General features: G+C 34.0%; 8 protein-coding genes across 8 annotated transcripts; 4 read left to right on the forward strand and 4 right to left on the reverse strand.

Moving 5' to 3' along the window:
• Nucleotides 1–71: 71 nt before the first annotated feature.
• HYPBUDRAFT_150702 (mRNA splicing protein) lies at nucleotides 72–2,498 on the reverse strand (the record flags this gene model as incomplete). The annotated part of the gene is made up of 1 exon (XM_020220297.1): nucleotides 72–2,498. One exon carries the CDS (start codon nucleotides 2,496–2,498, stop codon nucleotides 72–74), a length of 2,427 nt encoding a protein of 808 aa, XP_020074409.1.
• Nucleotides 2,499–2,721: 223 nt separating this feature from the next.
• On the forward strand, nucleotides 2,722–3,648 carry VMA8 (H(+)-transporting V1 sector ATPase subunit D). Its single transcript, XM_020221908.1, has one exon. The coding sequence runs from the start codon at nucleotides 2,760–2,762 to the stop codon at nucleotides 3,531–3,533; it is 774 nt and encodes a 257-aa protein (XP_020074410.1). The 5' UTR covers nucleotides 2,722–2,759; the 3' UTR covers nucleotides 3,534–3,648.
• A 228-nt stretch (nucleotides 3,649–3,876) lies between these two features.
• HYPBUDRAFT_244249 (uncharacterized protein) lies at nucleotides 3,877–4,844 on the forward strand (the record flags this gene model as incomplete). Its single annotated transcript, XM_020223330.1, has 1 exon — nucleotides 3,877–4,844. One exon carries the CDS (start codon nucleotides 3,877–3,879, stop codon nucleotides 4,621–4,623), a length of 747 nt encoding a protein of 248 aa, XP_020074411.1. The 3' UTR covers nucleotides 4,624–4,844.
• HYPBUDRAFT_154119 (nucleotide-binding domain-containing protein) lies at nucleotides 4,513–6,001 on the reverse strand. The gene has a single exon (XM_020221909.1). The coding sequence runs from the start codon at nucleotides 5,984–5,986 to the stop codon at nucleotides 4,733–4,735; it is 1,254 nt and encodes a 417-aa protein (XP_020074412.1). The 5' UTR covers nucleotides 5,987–6,001; the 3' UTR covers nucleotides 4,513–4,732.
• Nucleotides 6,002–6,041: 40 nt separating this feature from the next.
• HYPBUDRAFT_154120 (nucleoside hydrolase) lies at nucleotides 6,042–7,192 on the reverse strand. The gene has a single exon (XM_020221910.1). The coding sequence runs from the start codon at nucleotides 6,746–6,748 to the stop codon at nucleotides 6,116–6,118; it is 633 nt and encodes a 210-aa protein (XP_020074413.1). The 5' UTR covers nucleotides 6,749–7,192; the 3' UTR covers nucleotides 6,042–6,115.
• A 1,821-nt stretch (nucleotides 7,193–9,013) lies between these two features.
• On the forward strand, nucleotides 9,014–9,646 carry HYPBUDRAFT_154121 (uncharacterized protein). Its single transcript, XM_020221911.1, has one exon. It carries the CDS (start codon nucleotides 9,088–9,090, stop codon nucleotides 9,517–9,519), a length of 432 nt encoding a protein of 143 aa, XP_020074414.1. The 5' UTR covers nucleotides 9,014–9,087; the 3' UTR covers nucleotides 9,520–9,646.
• Nucleotides 9,647–10,506: 860 nt separating this feature from the next.
• Nucleotides 10,507–10,978, reverse strand: HYPBUDRAFT_154122 (uncharacterized protein). Its single transcript, XM_020221912.1, has one exon. It carries the CDS (start codon nucleotides 10,871–10,873, stop codon nucleotides 10,592–10,594), a length of 282 nt encoding a protein of 93 aa, XP_020074415.1. The 5' UTR covers nucleotides 10,874–10,978; the 3' UTR covers nucleotides 10,507–10,591.
• Nucleotides 10,979–12,429: 1,451 nt separating this feature from the next.
• Nucleotides 12,430–16,811, forward strand: HYPBUDRAFT_144603 (P-loop containing nucleoside triphosphate hydrolase protein). The gene has a single exon (XM_020219885.1). It carries the CDS (start codon nucleotides 12,631–12,633, stop codon nucleotides 16,798–16,800), a length of 4,170 nt encoding a protein of 1,389 aa, XP_020074416.1. The 5' UTR covers nucleotides 12,430–12,630; the 3' UTR covers nucleotides 16,801–16,811.
• The last annotated feature ends 213 nt before the right edge of the window (nucleotides 16,812–17,024 follow it).

The raw sequence follows: 17,024 nt of genomic DNA on the forward strand, positions 1-17,024 counted from the left end.
ACTTCTAATCTGTTCTTTTTCCACAATACTTTATGAATACATATATATATATATTTATTATTACTATAATACTACATATCCATATCTAAATCAATCGCATCGGGATTTTCTGCATTCTCTGTAGGAGTTATTGCATTCTTAGACTTGACAAATCCCATTGGGTTAATCGATTCCTTGATGACGACGTCATTCTCAAAATCTTTCACAATGACTCTCTTATACCTCAACATTTCTTTAAACGTCAGTTCGTTTCCGTATTCTAATTCAAATTTCTCCCATTGATTCCAGACATTCTTTATTGATTCCATTTCTGGGTTTCCTAGCTTGGTGATGAATTTAAATAGCGACCTTACTCTATTAAACTGATTTCTCGAAATTTCAAACTTGACAAAGTCTAAAGTCACTGTTATCAATTGGGCCAATTTGAATTGCTTATCGTTAAGCATTTTGGTATATAAATCTCTTGATCGAGTATCATCTTGTATAAGTGCCAATTTAGAAATCAAAAGTTGATACATTTCCAATTTTATTGAAATATTAAAATTTTGATCACCTTTTATTGAGCCTTGATTAAATTCAGTCATGGACAGTAGCCAATCCTCAATAACCTTAATAGACTTCATTATTGAGCCTTGATCTTCCTCAAATTGGGAATAAAGTATGCAAATGGGTTTATTCAAATTTGCAGGTAAACCCTGGGAAAAGCATTGATCGAACAAATCCCTTATTCTTTCAACTGGGATAGACTTAGTATTGTTTCTATATGAAATAATACGAGTCAAGTAAGTATTCCAGATTTCAAACCTGACTTTATCATCGGAGAAAAGTCTAAGACTAAGTTCATAAACACTGAACGATTTTTCCCAATACTTTTGCTCTTGCAAAAATAATGCATAATTTAGTAATATTCTAGGGGTGACAATCTTTAGCATAATCATTTGTTCATATGCCTTCATTATCTTATCAATAGTTTTCGAGTTATCTTGATCTTCATCGATTAAAGATTCTAGTAAGTCCAAATAAAACAGCCATAATTTAACCGATTTGTGGATTCTCAATTGTACAGTTAAGGAAGTATCCATATAGTTTATATCCGAATCATTAGAAAAAAGAATGTCTTCAACTGTAGTGACTGATTCACTTTCTTTTCCATCCTCAAGGAGAATCTCGCTCCATGATATATATATTTGAGCCAATTCGTCTGGTGTTTTGAATTGAGACTTGACTGCTTTACTGAAAATCAATGCTCCGGTTTTGAAATCATTACTACTTGTGTATACGTTTGCATATTTGATCCACAAATCTGCAAATGTAGCACTATTAGACAAAGAGATAGCTTTCAAAGGATTGACTGTAGTCAATGCTTTAACATAAGCACTTAATTTTTGTTTAGTATCATTGAAAAGATCGACTCTTATAAGCCATTCGTCTAAGTTATTTGGATCTTGTCTTAATTTCATGTCATTAATCATTAGTTCACGATCATCGATAAATTTCTCGAGTAATGCAATTCTGTATTCAAATTTCTTGCTGAGAGTATCGCTTGGGTTCGAATCAAGTTGCTCTTCTAGCTTAATAACAAGCGACTGCTCGAACTCTGTATAAATGTCAAAAAGCAATGTAAAATCTTTTAATGTTTTACATTCCTGTAAGCCTTTATAGCTATGAAATCTGACTTGATCAAAATTTTTGCGATTAATATAATAAAATATCAATTTTGAATATAGCTTTCCAATTTGGTCTGGATATTTTTGAATACCTTGTTGAACTAACTTTTCGACAAAGTTATCAAAGTCTTGGTTCACCGTTTTCTTTTTCGAATCGATCAATAAATCTATAAACTCCTCCCATAGTTCAACTGGTGATTTTGGCAAGGTCAAGTACTCGTTTATATTGGAAGTCACGCTTTGTATAAGATTAGAACCATTCTCAATATCTCCAAATTCAAATAACTTTTGGATTATCATATCAATAGTGATACTTCCACCTCCTTTTAGTTCAAACTCGGTTGAATACTGATAATACTTCATGTAGGTGATGGCCCCAAATTTCCCGCCTATTTCGTCAGCAAGACTAATGTATAACGGCCATATCATGTGGTGTTGCGTTATTGGTAAGTGGTACAACGCATCGTTGAAAGTACGTCGTATATGGGTAATCTGATGCTTTTGATGATGAACTAAGTAAGTCAAATACTTGACCCATAATATGGGAGCACTGTCGAGTAGCTGCAACGACTGCTTGAAAACATCAATTACACAACTAGGAGCGATATTCTCTTCGATTAGAAGATCTATATACACAATCCAGAACTTATAGCACCTTGGAAACTGAGTGACTGCCCTATTCAATATGAAAATCTTAATTTCCATGCTCGATGAGGCCATTGCCTGAAAGTACTTAATCCATAGACTTAGGTCCAATGGGGCCTTCGCAATCGCTTCTTCAAAGGGAACCGCCATTTCAGGCACTAATTGCTCTATTTCCCATACCGACATCCTTCTATTCCTTATTCTCTTGAGTAAATAGCCATTTCAAATGGTCTTCTTATGATTTCAAGAAGAACAAAAAAAAAAAAAATGGGTTGGTTCGAAATCCTGCACATGGCACCACCAACAACCAAAAGGAAAAAAATCGGGAAATTCCAATTGATAAAATTAAAACTTTATCGAAAAGAAGCTTATTAGAACAGCGGCTATCAATCAATTGTGTAAAAGATGTCAGGATCCGGAAACAGGGAACAAGTTTTCCCAACCAGAATGACCTTAGGGGTGATGAAGGGGAAGTTGAAAGGTGCACAACAGGGCCATTCGTTGTTGAAAAGAAAATCTGAAGCATTAACCAAAAGATTTAGAGATATTACTCAAAGAATTGATGATTCTAAAAGAAAAATGGGTAGGGTTATGCAAACTGCGGCATTTTCATTAGCTGAGGTTCAATATGCCACTGGTGATAATATATCTTATCAAGTTCAAGAATCCGTACAAAAGGCTAGATTTCAAGTTAAAGCTAAACAAGAAAATGTTTCAGGGGTTTATTTACCAACTTTTGATAGTCATATTAACGAGGAAATTAATGATTTTAAGATGACTGGTTTAGGTAGAGGTGGTCAACAGGTTCAGAAAGCCAAAGCTGTTTATACTAAAGCTGTTGAAACATTAGTTGAATTGGCCTCTTTGCAAACTGCATTTATTATCTTAGATGAAGTTATTAAAGTGACTAATAGAAGAGTTAATGCCATTGAGCATGTCATTATTCCAAGAACTGAAAATACCATTAGTTATATTAACTCTGAATTGGATGAATTAGATCGTGAAGAGTTTTATAGATTGAAGAAAGTTCAAGAAAAGAAACAAGAAGCCACTGCTGCTGAAGAAGCTGAAATTATTGCAAATAGAGATAAGGAGAATTCAGAGAAAGAGAATGCTGCTGAAGATGACGAACAAAAGGTTATTGAACAAGTGGAAAAATTGGGAGTTGGCGAAGACCAAAACGATTTACTTAAAGAAGATGAAGACGATGTTATCTTTTAAAAAAGCTTCCCAAGTACACAACTAATTGTTCTCTTTTTCCTTCAGTTCTTCCATAAATAGACTAGAGTCTTATTATTCTGCAAAAATTATTTCATAAAATACACTGACCTTCATAATTGCAAATTGTAGCAAGCGTAGTTTGTATTGACTTCGAGCCAACGAAGTTATTTGTGTGCATTTGAACTTTAACTGTTTTTGAACTGAAACAAGTTGTACGCAGTAATGCTACAAGGTTGACAGTACTTGAAAATCAATGTAAAACCTTAATCTTAGTATAAGAACCCATAATGGGATATCATGAGTTCAGTTATCAATTGATGACTTGTTAGTTTCTTTGGTAATTATGTATAAAAAGCCACCAAGTCCATGGGAAGAACCCTCCTTAGATGAACAGAGCGAACCTGCTCAATATGAATATGCGGAAACTGATTCAGATGATCTCGTTATTGATTTCGATAGAATTGGGGATTCTTTTGAAGAATCATCTGGTCATGACTTCTTGAGTATGCAACCTTTGTCATCCAAACCTATGAATAGAATATACCATCCTCCACCAATATACTTTCCTCCACATCGATCCTCTGAAAGCACAACTCCCATTTGTAGCCCCTTGACTTATTCAAGGTTTGTGGATACACTAAAAGAAGCGACTGTCTCCCTTAAGTCACCAATAAGTTTGATTAAGAAAGTCACAACAAAGTCACCAGGCATTTCCACCTCAATAAGTAGTTCGAACAGCAGTTCTTATCTGGTGAACTCAATGCTTGCTGAACCAACCCAGAGTAAATTGAAGAAAGTGATGGAAAAGGCTGCGAAATTTTTGAAGCTCAAATACCCAAACTCAGATGTTGAATCAATTTATGAAGTTGATTTTGATAGAATATACGCGTTAATGGATGCCTATAAGTCAACTTATCACAAGAATTTTCACGAATCTAAACAAGAAGCTTCAGTTAATAAAACTGTTTCAGCCGATGCTAAAGATTTCGGAATTACACCCGAGTCTTTTGAAGAGAATCAAGATATCATTGGTGCAGTTTTGTACTTTTTGCAGAACCAAAAGTCTACTGAGTGTTTACATACGATGTGATTCGATCTTTGCAGTCATTACCCCTGCCTATAGCTACAGATTTGTTACAATATTCTATCACAAGTCTATATTTCCGTATCTCTATATACACATGTAAAATCCATTTTTATCAATCTTTGAAAAACTCAACTTCAGCTAAGTTTAAGTTGGGTCTTGGTTGTCTATTTGTAATTGTTTGGCGAAACTCGGGCTTGACTTTCCAACGCCAAACCTCGTCTAATTCTGGTTCAAGCTTACCTTCAATCTTATCCACTATATATTTACCAATGTTAGGCAAGAATTTGAATCCATGCGCAGAATCTCCAGATGCAACATAAACATCTTCAAAATAAGGACATTCATCAATTAAAAACTTACTGGTTGAAGTATCAGCACACCAACAAGTTTTGAAATCCTGAGGTTTATGGTACGCCAAGTCGGGTAGAACCAACTCAATCAGTTTCATAATATCATTGTAGTGATCTTTTGGTACAGTATCCGGGTATTCAGTTTGAAATCTAGGCACCTTGGTATCTTGATTATCAATTCTCTTTAATGCAAATGCATCACATGTAGTAAGGGCAATTTTAATTCTATGAGTTTCAGCATCAGGTGGGAAGAAATATCCATATTCTGCACTGAAGAATATTGGAATGTCTTTGTAAATCTCGTATTCTTCCTCTGTAAGCTTAATGTGAGCTACAAACCCACCCCAGGCATTGATCTGAGAATCCAAAGGAACCAAGAAAACCGTTGAAGCACCAGCAGATACAATCACTTTGGACGCCTCATAGACTTTCCCTGACTTCACTGTAACCTGATGAGAATCAACCTTGATAACCTCCCCGTCGTCTCCAAAGGCAAATGCAACCCCTAACCTAGAAGCTTCTGAAAATGCAACTTTGATTGACTTACCTGATAAACCAGTACCACAGTCATAATTATAAGTTGCGTTCAAAGTATCAGGTAGCGTATTATTTTTAAATTCTGGAATCAACTCACCAATTTCTTTCAGGCTTTTAATCTTTTTGATTCTTTGTCTGACTCCTAACTCTTCTAAATTTTGAGAACTTTTAGTTTCATAGATATTTCTATTCGAATTGGGATCATCTGGGGTAAGGGTAAGCCTTCCTGTCTTTACAAAACATTCATTATATGGCGGTTGTTTCCATAGTTCTAATGCTTCAACAGCTAACCGGGCAGATAATTTATCCGGGTATTCAACTCTTATGATTTTATTCAAATCATTTGCAGCAGATAAAGGTGAAGGAGGTTGATACTTGTCAAGGGCCAAAACTTTGTATCCTCTTTCAGCCAACTCTATACACGTAGATAAACCAAAGACACCGCAGCCAATTACAATTGTATCAAACCCAAGAGACATCTTATCTTGGAAAAGATTTACTTATCTTTGAGTGAATTTTCACCAAATATTTATAGTGCGCATTAACTTGACATTTTATTGATGTATAAACTAAACTATAAGACGATTGGTTAGTAACAAGGGGTATATTTATAAGTCTCTAACGCCGTGAGAGCAGTACTTGGTCCAGTCTTTACCGAAAGCATCGTAAATTTTGTGAATGACTCCAGTTTTATTAACAGAATTAATATATTTGGCCTTTCCGATATTAGCAGCTTTTGGAGCTAAGTTCGATGGCCAAATTCTTAAATTGCCATAGAAAGGAGAATTGAATGAAGTATCAACAGATACTTTTACCTCGGTATAATTCTGGATTAATTCAGGGAAGGCCATATAGGCTGAAACTGCTTCATCCCATAATGGTAAGAAAACTGAGCTTGCATTACCATTACCAATGAAGTTTTTAATAGCAACGTGATTAGGTTCATTATCAATTGATTGTTTCCCAAACTTATGGATTAAAGAATCATATAATTCTTGAGTTGGGAAAAGATAATTGGTAACATTACCTCCAATATAAAGATCGGTCCAATTGGCTGTTAAAACAATATGAGCAGCTTCTGGGTCAATCATAAGATTGAAATCGGTGTTGATATCATCGACAATGTCACCACCAGTAACTTGGTCATATTGACCATCGATATAACCACCCATTATCCATAAGGCTTTTGCTTCTTGAGGAAGTGAAGGATATAATGAAATGGCTTGTGCAACAGTAGTCATTAAACCGGCAGCGTATATTTCAACTTCATTTGGATGTTCTTTAACAGCTTTAACCAATTCCCAAGCTGCAGGAGTAGAACTATTGTAGACAATTTTATCCCACAGATGAGTATCATTATATTTAGGATCCCATGCACCTTTCCAAACAAATTCTCCATATAACGATTGCCAGGCATTGAAAGTTTTTTCAGTTCTAATCAATGGAGTTGATGCACCACCATATAATGGAATACAAGATCCCAAAGTATAGTTTTGAACTAAATCACTTGCTCTACCCAAAGAATCAACATAAGAGGGATCCCCGAAACTGGCTGAAAGCCCAAGAATATCCATATCAGCTAAAAGAGGGAGGAAAACATTCAATGGAGTGATACCGTCATTATCAATGAAAACTTTTCTAGTAGAGTTACCTGCAAAAACACTAGCTAATAAGTAAAATAAGAAAATATTCATATTTGCTGATGACATCTAAAAAAATATTTGAATCTTCTGGTCCGTCCCATCAGGTTTTATAGTTAGAATTCTGATTCCTAAACGAGTGCAAAACGGCCTTGTTTGGGTAATGGGAATTTTTTTCTTTGTGTTGCGCTTATCTAACAAACGAAAGGCATCGTACAGAAAAAGAGCTCATCTCATGGGAGATTAGAGATGGCATAGACAATAAGCAGTTGTTTATTAATTAAGAATTATTTGAAAATTGCAAATTGTTAAAAAAAATTTGACTCCAAAAAAGTTGCAAAAAATGGCTGACAAGGGAAATAGTTGGAGTATGAGCTCAACAACTGTAATTGATCATTGTTATTAACTTTATGTTCTATTCTTAGAAGACGGTAAAAGTTGAAAGTTGCTCGGAGCAAGGTAATTAAGACAAGAGCACCCCTTTGCTTCATTCAAACTAGAAGACTTTCTGTGTTGTGGGTCCTTGTAATATTCATCGGGAATTTCTAATGTGTGAATATCAAAATCGGGTGCAAATCGTCGTATAAAAATTCTATTTTTCATCAAAACTATGGTAAATGCAATAATAGGATTTTGACCATTCAACGATTTCCTTTCACACTAATCAATGTAGGGTTATTTCGGGGTTTAAGCAGTATTTTCAATCAGATATTTTGAATCTCAAAGGGGCTGTTTCATGGCTTTTGGGATCTGAGCAACCCATCTCTTAGAGAAGAGCTTTATAACGAAACAATTGATTTAAAAAAGGCATTAGTTAACTTACTAGGCTTATTGTGATCAATGTTCCTGGACCACTACATTTTCGGTCCAGAAGTAGAATCAAATGACCTGACTTCGGGTCAATTATAAGACAAATCAGTAGTTATTTTATTACTTGCAGGACAACTCGAGGATCATAAGTGGCTTCAGAACTACGCTTTTCTTAGAGGTTGATGAAGCAGAACAACATTGCAGATCTTCCTTTATCCAGCAATTTTAAAGCAGAACAAAAACAACAACGAACAAGAGAATTTTCTTATTTTGGGAAAACTTATAAAAATCAAATCAATTAGCAGCAAAGAAGCATAAGCTAGCGGGATTCTTATTGTGTAAAACTATTTCGCTAATATATCGTAGGTTTTGTTTAAATTTGAGGCCATTTATACGAGTTAATAGCCAGGTATTTGGGTTTATAGATATAATGCACAATATATGAAAATATATTTTCTATTAATTTATCTAGAGGCACTACATTCCATTAATGATAGGTTATGTGAGTCGAGCTTAGCTTTTGGGATTGTTTTCCAATTCAAGAGTCTGATAAAAGTACAGATCCCATATATTGTTTGAACATTTGAATTTTTTGAATTTTTTGACATTTGGTTGCAAAATTAGTGAAATACAATTGATTTTGCCTTCATCGAGTAAAAAATGTCAAAAAATCAAAAAAGATTTTGATTCGTATTAAAAGATGGATATTGATGAGCTCATCATACTTCTTGAATATACCTTCAGCGAATAATTCTTACAGCAGCACCGTAAGCGGAAATATGTTTTTTATGAATAATCCTAGAATAGTGAGTTATTAGAACCTTAGGGCGATGACCATGTTGCCTTGAACTATTTCTTGAAATACAAATATCAGAAACGCTGTCCCCATATCTATATGCTCTACTGCTGGATATTCATCTTTTAACCCTAACTTTTAGAGAGTATTACTCCATGGATAGAATGAGTCACTCAAAGGAATTGTTGCAATCACGATACCTCAAATTCTTGCATGGCACAATACTTCAAAAAAAAAAAAAACAGTTGATAAGTCCATAGGAAGTTTAGAGCTTCATTACACAACTTTACCTAATACCAAGATGCTTTTGTTGTCACTTTTAATAACTATATACATGAGCATTGCTTTGGCGGACAAGTCTGATGTTTTGAAGGACTTGTGTTCTATCATACTAGAAAACAATCCTGCTGGTTCTAATCTCACTATTAGTGTTAATAAGAAAGGAGAAATAATTATGACTAGTGATACATTTGCTAATGCTTCCACCGCATTTAATATCGAGGAGTTGAAGAAGAAAGGAGGTTTTGGTGGATACATGTTGAGCAATTACGGTATATTACCAAAATTTATCTACTCAACTAATCAAAGTCAAATAGAAGATGAATACGGCGAGAAGTTGTATAAACATACCATTACCAATAATACTGTATCGGAAGATGATATTATGAGCTGCGTGGATAACTTGTTAGCTGCTACAAATGATGGATATGACATTGCCTTGATACCTGCTGATAGCGAAGGAAATAGACAGCTTATAAGAGAGTAGAGGTATATTTCTACTATATATTTACAAATAAGAACATTAGATATTGAACAGCGATTCTTTTATTCTCATGTTGTAATGCTGCTTGAGACTATCTCGTACAAAAAGGCTAACTAGCCTTAAAGCCAATTTAAAATCAGAATTTGATTTCATTACTTTTATCAAAAAAACCAAACCGTCCGTTTGGGGTTCAGCAATTAAAGAAGTTAGAATCTATTATATTCATTTAATTACACGACTAAAAATACCTTTGTATTCTGAACACCACTGAATGTCTCTGGGACTGCCTACGATTGTGTAAGGAACCAAAAGATGATATTCAAGTTGTGCTACAATAAGTGACCCGGTATTCATGTGACTACACTAGCGATGTAAATGTAAATATGAATAAACCAGCTCCAACTCTGGGAGTCTTCTTGTGGATATGATCTGAAATATTTTCTAAACTATGTTCATGTAACTCATAGGTTCTGAAATTCTTCCCATTAGTTTCATCTTCGTTCAAATTATATTCGAGTAAAAACCCAGATGTAATGTTAGTGAAGCTTTCAATAAGCAAATTCTTGCTAGCAGCATTATTAAATATGATATTAGACCCATAAAGAGGCCATATAAGCTCGAATGTGTTTCAAATTGCTCATGAAGTCTCTGAAACCCTTTTTCATCAATGTTATCTTCGTATTGACCGCGAAATGCTAGTTTTAATTGATCTTATGGCTTCCCATCTGAGTTTGAAAAGCTGAACGATGAGTGCTCCATGTCGAAGACTTCAACATGCGATCCTGTACCCATCACATGGGACATATATCTCATGATGAACTTATTATTCAACTGTTTTCTACATTATGGAAACGTGCTTCAACATGCCGAGATCAAAATCTTAATCCCCGTAGATGCCAGTTTCTTGAGCTCAATCAGTAGATGAAAAGCAGCAATGATGTAATAAATAGAGATAGGAGAACTATGTGGTCATTACGTAGATGATGAAGCGTTATATATTATGAAGTGTAAAAAACAACATTTCGCGAATTAATTGAGATTTGGGTGCAAAATTATACAAAACAATTGGTATTTGTTAGAGTGAGAAATGCAAATGAAAGCTTGGGATTACCAATGTTGAAAGATCTATGTCCTTACAACAACTAAGCGGGAAGGTTTTTAAGCTGGAAGGAAACTTTAATCTTGAAAAATCATTCAATCCAGACTCGCTGGCCATAAATAAGCTGAGATTCTTCCATTTCAAAAGAAGGCCATGTTGTAATTGGCCAAAACATCTTTCAAAGTTGCCGAACACTACTCCATAGACGTTCTCTAATTTATCAACTGAAAAGGCCAAGTCTTCAATAACCACATTCATTTAAAGCATAATTTGATCATCTGCACTAGAAAATCTAGTAATATATCTCTTAAAAAAAAATTGATATAAGACTTGCATATGATTCATCTATTAGCTTTAGTTTTGGTGGGTTAATATCTTGATGCAAATCTAAAAAATTTCGATCTCGACTAAAAGAATGAATTCGTGAATGTTCCAGCCACCAATATATACCACTAGGGAATTGTCCTCGAGGAAAACCATGTGGACTCAATCAAAAGTCTAAGCGTCCTTGGAAAAAGCGATCAATCAAGGCTCTTCGAAGCCTCGAATCTTTAAGGCATGTAATGCAATTTAAAACATCTTTTCCGAGTAAATTACTGCAAATTTCAAATATATACTCAAAAGGTAACCTTGGGAATTGGTACATCAAAAAAGCATAATCACATGACATATTAATTAATGACGAACATCAGCAGGTCTATTTAAAGTCTATTTGCAAAAGGTGAGGAATTTAACTTGGCACCAGCCGTTTTCTTTGTTCTGTTTAGTTTTACAGCATTCTTCCCTAGTTTCCTAAAGAATTGAATATTATCATCAACGATCATTTTATTCTGCTTGCAAGCCTCCCAAAAGAATAAATTAGCATTTTCAAAATAATATTGATGCTGATAAAAAAACGTACCTTCCGTATTTTGAGCAGAAGAGTAGTTGGCAGACCTATCTAATACCTGAAAGTGTTGGTGGTTTTGAAAGATCTATTAGAAAACATAAAGAAAGTTTGCAAAAAAGCAGATTAATTCAGAAAACAAGAGAAGAAACAAGAAATATTTATAAACCATTTTCTTTTTATGGAATGATGTATAATAAGTATGTCATTTAGTATAAAAGAAGCTGTTACTATCATGGCAAGCACGGATCCAAAAAAGAAATCAAGTGGTAAAGTTGATGATGAAGGCTTATAACTGTAATTAGTCGTTTTGTTGAGTTTGAAAGTAAGACTGTGTTTTAAAAAGCAAGTTTAAAAGTGAAGAAGATAAGAGAAAACTATAAAGATTAAAAATTGTTAGGATTTGATGATTTTTTCCTGATATATCACAACTTGACAAATGGTAATAGCTTCCACATTTTTTGTTTTCTAAATCTTGAATTTCATATAATTCAGCATGTTATTTATATAAAATTTAATGGATAGTATATATGTAGAGCAGAATTTCCGCAAAGAAGACTTATTATTACTTTTATTCTTTAAGGTATTCGTATCTTAAAAAGGTACTTAGTAATTCTATTAATTTCAGATTCATCATAATCTTTCACTTCATTAACAAATCCTTTCCAACGGTTCATGATTATTATTCATATAGTTCTTTATTGTTTTATTAGTTTATTTACACCATCTTTTGAAAAGCCTTCATGTAATCCATAAAGATATTCACTTACATATAACTCTTTTTCAAATATTCCTTTTTCCGAAAAAGTAGCTGTTATCTCTTTATCTTAATCTCGCAAATTTAAATTTTCGTGAATATATTTAGCAAAAATAAATCTCTTTTACAACCATACAATAGCAGATAGTATTTATAGAATTATAAATTAATCTGGAATCTACAACCATTCTCTTAGAAGCTTCAGTGCCCCGCAATAACTAAATCTACTCATCACATAACTTAAGTGATAATATTTCCATCTTTTAACTTTTGTAAAGCATTTTGTTTTTTTAAATTTATATAAATTGTCTTTGTATAAAGGACCTTAAGGATTTTTTGACGGGGGGTTTTGAAAGCTACAAACATTGATGAATGATTTCGGGGACCTTGCCAGTACAGAACGAGTCATATCTGTCAAAGCTATCTCCTCAAAAGAGGTTTTTTTCATTTTTGCTTAAACAGAAAACTATTCCTTTGCCCGAAGAACACGAGAGAAAACCATTTGGATTCAAAGATGCTAACTTTATATCAAGACTATTCTTTTGGTGGGTAACTCCTGTTTTGAATGTTGGTTATCGTCGTACTTTACATGCCAAAGATCTATTCAAGTTAACCAAAGACCTTACCGTTGAGTATCGATTAGAACAATTCAAAAATTGCTTCGAAAGTAGGCTAGAGTATCATAGAAGAAGATATTTGAAGAAAAAATTGAAGAATCACCAAGGTAATTTGATTAATCTTGATGAGCTTAGTCAAACTGACGATTTCAAAATGCCCAAATTCATGTTGGTTGAGGTTATGTTAATTGTATTCCGCAAAGATTTACTTATTGCTGTTTTCTTTGGTTTTGCCTGTTGTTTGGGGTTCACTTTGGCACCTTTTGCTAGTAAGAAGCTTATTCAATTTGTTGAATTGAAGGCTTTGGGGTCTGACATTTCTATAGGTAAGGGAATTGGTTATGCTTTTGCTACTGCTCTTTTAATTCTAATCAGTGGTATAACCGCATATCAATTCGAGTATTTTGGTAGTATAGTGGGGACTCAAGCAAGATCTGTTTTAACTCAATTGATTTTGGCAAAAAATTTTAAGTTGAGCCCCAAATCTAGAATCAAATATCCTCCTGGTTCGGTTACTTCATTGATTAGTACTGATTTATCAAGGGTTGAAATAGCTTTCACTTTCCAGGTTGTATTGGTGGCTATACCAATCCCAATGGGAGTGTCGATTGCAATCTTAATTGTCAATATTGGGGTTTCAGCGCTTATCAGTATTGCAATTTTCATTATATTTTTGGGTGGAATTGGTTATTTCTCAAAGCTTTTATATGCCTATCGTGACGTATTATCACTGTTAACAGATACGAGAGTTGGTATAATGAGAGAAATTATTTCAAACTTAAAAATGATCAAGTTTTATAATTGGGAATTTCCTTACTGGAAGTCTTTGACTAAGGTTAGAGAAGAAGAATCAAATTTTGTTTTCAAAGTTCAGGCAATTAGAAGTTTGGTAATGGTTTTGAGTATGAGTTTAACCGGTGTTGTTACAATGATTGCTTTCCTTGTATTATATGCTTTTGAACGTCACATCAAAGATGCTGGTTCTATGTTCTCTTCAGTTCAATCATTTCAAGCCTTTGGTATGCTTGTTTTCTTTATTCCTCAAGCTTTGTCTTCTGTGGCTGATTTATTCATGGCTGCAAAAAGAGCTGGGGAATTTTTGACTTGCGAAGAATTTGTTCAAAATGAAAATTACATTACTCTTATTGATGAAAAAGATGATTGTGCAATTAAAATTTCTAATGCTCAATTTGAATGGCAACTCCTGGATACAAAAGATGAGGATTCATCTAACTTTGCTGATGAGGAAGAAAGCGCAAATACAGCCACGAAGTTGCTGAAGTTAATGGATATAAACTTGCAAATCTTTAAAAGTCAATTTATTGCAGTGACAGGCCTGATTGGTAGTGGTAAGTCCTCTTTTTTAAATGCTATTTCAGGTAACATGACTTTAAATGAGGGTAACGTTGTTATAAATGGATCTTTATTATTGTCTGGTGACCCATGGATCCAGAACGCTACCATTAGAGAAAATATACTTTTTGGAATAACATTCAATAAACACTGGTATGATTCAGTTGTATTTGCTTGTTGTTTGCAAGATGACTTGAAAAATTTAGAAGCTGGTGATTTTACCGAAGTTGGAGAAAAGGGAATGACATTATCTGGAGGTCAGAAAGCTAGAATTGCATTAGCAAGAGCAGTGTATGCAAGTTATGACATTATTTTATTAGATGATGTTCTTAGTGCTGTTGACGTTAAAGTGGGGCAACATATTATAGAACACTGTGTCTTTGGTTTGTTAAAAGAGAAAACTCTTGTTTTGGCAACCCATCAATTATCTCTCGTTGATTCTGCCGACAAAATTATTTTCATGAATGGTGACGGTACAATGAGTATGGGCACTAAAGCAGAATTAGCGTTACTGAATCCATCGTTTGCTAGATTGAATGAGTTCAGTGCAACTAAAGAAACTGAAGACGACTCTGATAGCATTGAACAAGTTTTAGAAGAAGTCGAACTCTTGGTTGATGACAAGAGCGACAGAAAACATACTCAACTTAAAAGGAGAAATGTTCATAGAGAAGATACAGAATTAGACGAGGAAATTGTTTATGAAGATATCGACTTAAACAAAGATATAACCAAAGGTAAGATAATTGAAGAGGAAGAGAGAGCAGTGAATCGACTCAAAGCAGAAGTTTATATCACCTACATAAAAGAAGGTACAAAGCAGTTAACTATTTCAGGTTTTTTTGTCATTCTTTTATTTTTAGCTGCTATATCGTTATTCTGTCAACTTTTTATGAATACCTGGTTGTCATTCTGGATTAGCCGTAAATTTGAAGATAGATCAGATAGTTTTTATATTGGTTTTTATGTCATGTTTGTTCTTCTTTGGGTTATTTTTTCGGTAATAGAGAACGTCTATTTGGCTGCAATTTTTACAAAATCTTCTAAAAATTTAACGTTAACGGCAATGAGAAAAGTTTTAGGCTCACCTATGAGTTTCATTGACACTAATCCTTTGGGTAGAATTATCAACCGCTTTTCAAAAGACACGGATGCAATGGATAATGAAATTGGACCTTTATTGATTTTGGCTATTGAATACACAAGTACTATAATTGGTTCTATTATTCTCAATATTGTTTATTTGCCTTGGATTGCCATGGCTATACCAGGAATGTTTATCTTCTTTTTTGCGGTTTCAAATTATTACCAAGCGTCAAGCAGAGAGATAAGAAGACAAGAAGCTTTGATGAGATCTTTCGCTTTCACTGCCCATTCAGAAATATTGACGGGTAAGAATACTATTTTAAATTTTGGTAAATCATCGATGTTTTTGGAAACCAGTAATGAGTTAATGAATAATATGAATGAATCTTCATATATGGTACTAGCATGCCAGCTGTGGCTAAATGTTAATTTGGAGAGTTTAGGCTTTGTCTTTGTCCTTCTTATAGCTTTGTTGTGTGTTAATAGAGTTTTCCATTCAAGTGCATCAACCTCAGGGTTATTGCTTACATACACAATCCAGTCAGCATCAACATTGGCACCATTATTGTCAGCACTAACGAAAGTGGAGAATGACATGAATGCAGTGGAACGTTTGTGTCAATATGCTCTTCATTTAAAACCGGAAAAGGACGAGGGAGCTCAGCAATTAATCGAGCCTGGTTGGCCATCTAATGGAGTTATCGAATTTCAAAATGTATCCATGTCTTATAGACCAGGTTTACCTTTGGTTTTGAGAGATGTGAGTTTCAAAGCAAGTTCTTCTGAAAGAATTGGTGTTTGTGGTAGGACAGGTGCTGGAAAATCTTCAATCATGTCGGCTTTATACCAGTTGGTGTCTTTAACTAAGGGTAAGATTTTGATTGATGGAGTCGATATTTCTAAATTAGATTTAAACACTTTAAGATCTAACTTGTCTATCATTCCACAAGATCCAGTTTTGTTCAGTGGTACTATAAGAAAAAACTTGGATCCCTTTGGGGAGTTCGATGATAGTTTATTGTGGAATGCATTATCAAGATGTGGTACTTTTGATTCTCAAGAGATGGAAATAGTTAAATTAACAGTAGCTGAAAATGTAAGTAAATTACATAAATTTCATTTGGATCAAGTTGTTATTGATGAGGGAGTTAATTACTCTTTAGGTGAAAGACAATTAATTTCATTTGCAAGGGCATTGGTTAGGAATACGAAGATTTTAATATTAGATGAAGCAACCTCGTCAGTCGATTATGAAACAGATGCAAAAATTCAGACAACTATTAATAATGAATTTGAAAACGTCACGATTTTATGTATTGCTCATCGTTTACGTACTATTCTTCATTACGATAAAATCATGACGTTGGAGAGAGGTGAGGTCAAGGAGTTTGATACACCAATTAATTTAATCAGAAAAGACGAAGGCATTTTCAAAAGTATGTGTGAAAAGTCTAAAATTACAGAAGAAGATATCCTTCAGTCTTGATTAGAAAATCCAAACCTTTATGTGTGTCTATTATTTTGTTTCGTTCACAATGATATTTATTTATGATATATCTATTTTATGATTTAGTAGTTGCCATTGTAGTCTTTTAGAACATAACTCGAGCCTTTCAAGGATCTTGTTTCTTCGGTATTTTTGACTGCAAATAACTATATCTAAATACTAGATGTACGGAGGTTTTTGCCCTAACTAAATACTAGATGTAC

Source organism: Hyphopichia burtonii, assembly GCF_001661395.1.
Source record: "Hyphopichia burtonii NRRL Y-1933 unplaced genomic scaffold HYPBUscaffold_8, whole genome shotgun sequence".
Classification (NCBI taxonomy): Eukaryota; Fungi; Ascomycota; class Pichiomycetes; order Serinales; family Debaryomycetaceae; genus Hyphopichia; species Hyphopichia burtonii.

What these genes read in the sequence shown, in the direction of transcription:
- HYPBUDRAFT_154122 (XM_020221912.1), bottom strand. Translation starts at nt 10,873, where the DNA reads ATGAATGTGGTTATTGAAGACTTGGCCTTTTCAGTTGATAAATTAGAG.
- HYPBUDRAFT_144603 (XM_020219885.1), top strand. Translation starts at nt 12,631, where the DNA reads ATGATTTCGGGGACCTTGCCAGTACAGAACGAGTCATATCTGTCAAAG.
- VMA8 (XM_020221908.1), top strand. Translation starts at nt 2,760, where the DNA reads ATGACCTTAGGGGTGATGAAGGGGAAGTTGAAAGGTGCACAACAGGGC.
- HYPBUDRAFT_154121 (XM_020221911.1), top strand. Translation starts at nt 9,088, where the DNA reads ATGAGCATTGCTTTGGCGGACAAGTCTGATGTTTTGAAGGACTTGTGT.
- HYPBUDRAFT_154120 (XM_020221910.1), bottom strand. Translation starts at nt 6,748, where the DNA reads ATGACTACTGTTGCACAAGCCATTTCATTATATCCTTCACTTCCTCAA.
- HYPBUDRAFT_154119 (XM_020221909.1), bottom strand. Translation starts at nt 5,986, where the DNA reads ATGTCTCTTGGGTTTGATACAATTGTAATTGGCTGCGGTGTCTTTGGT.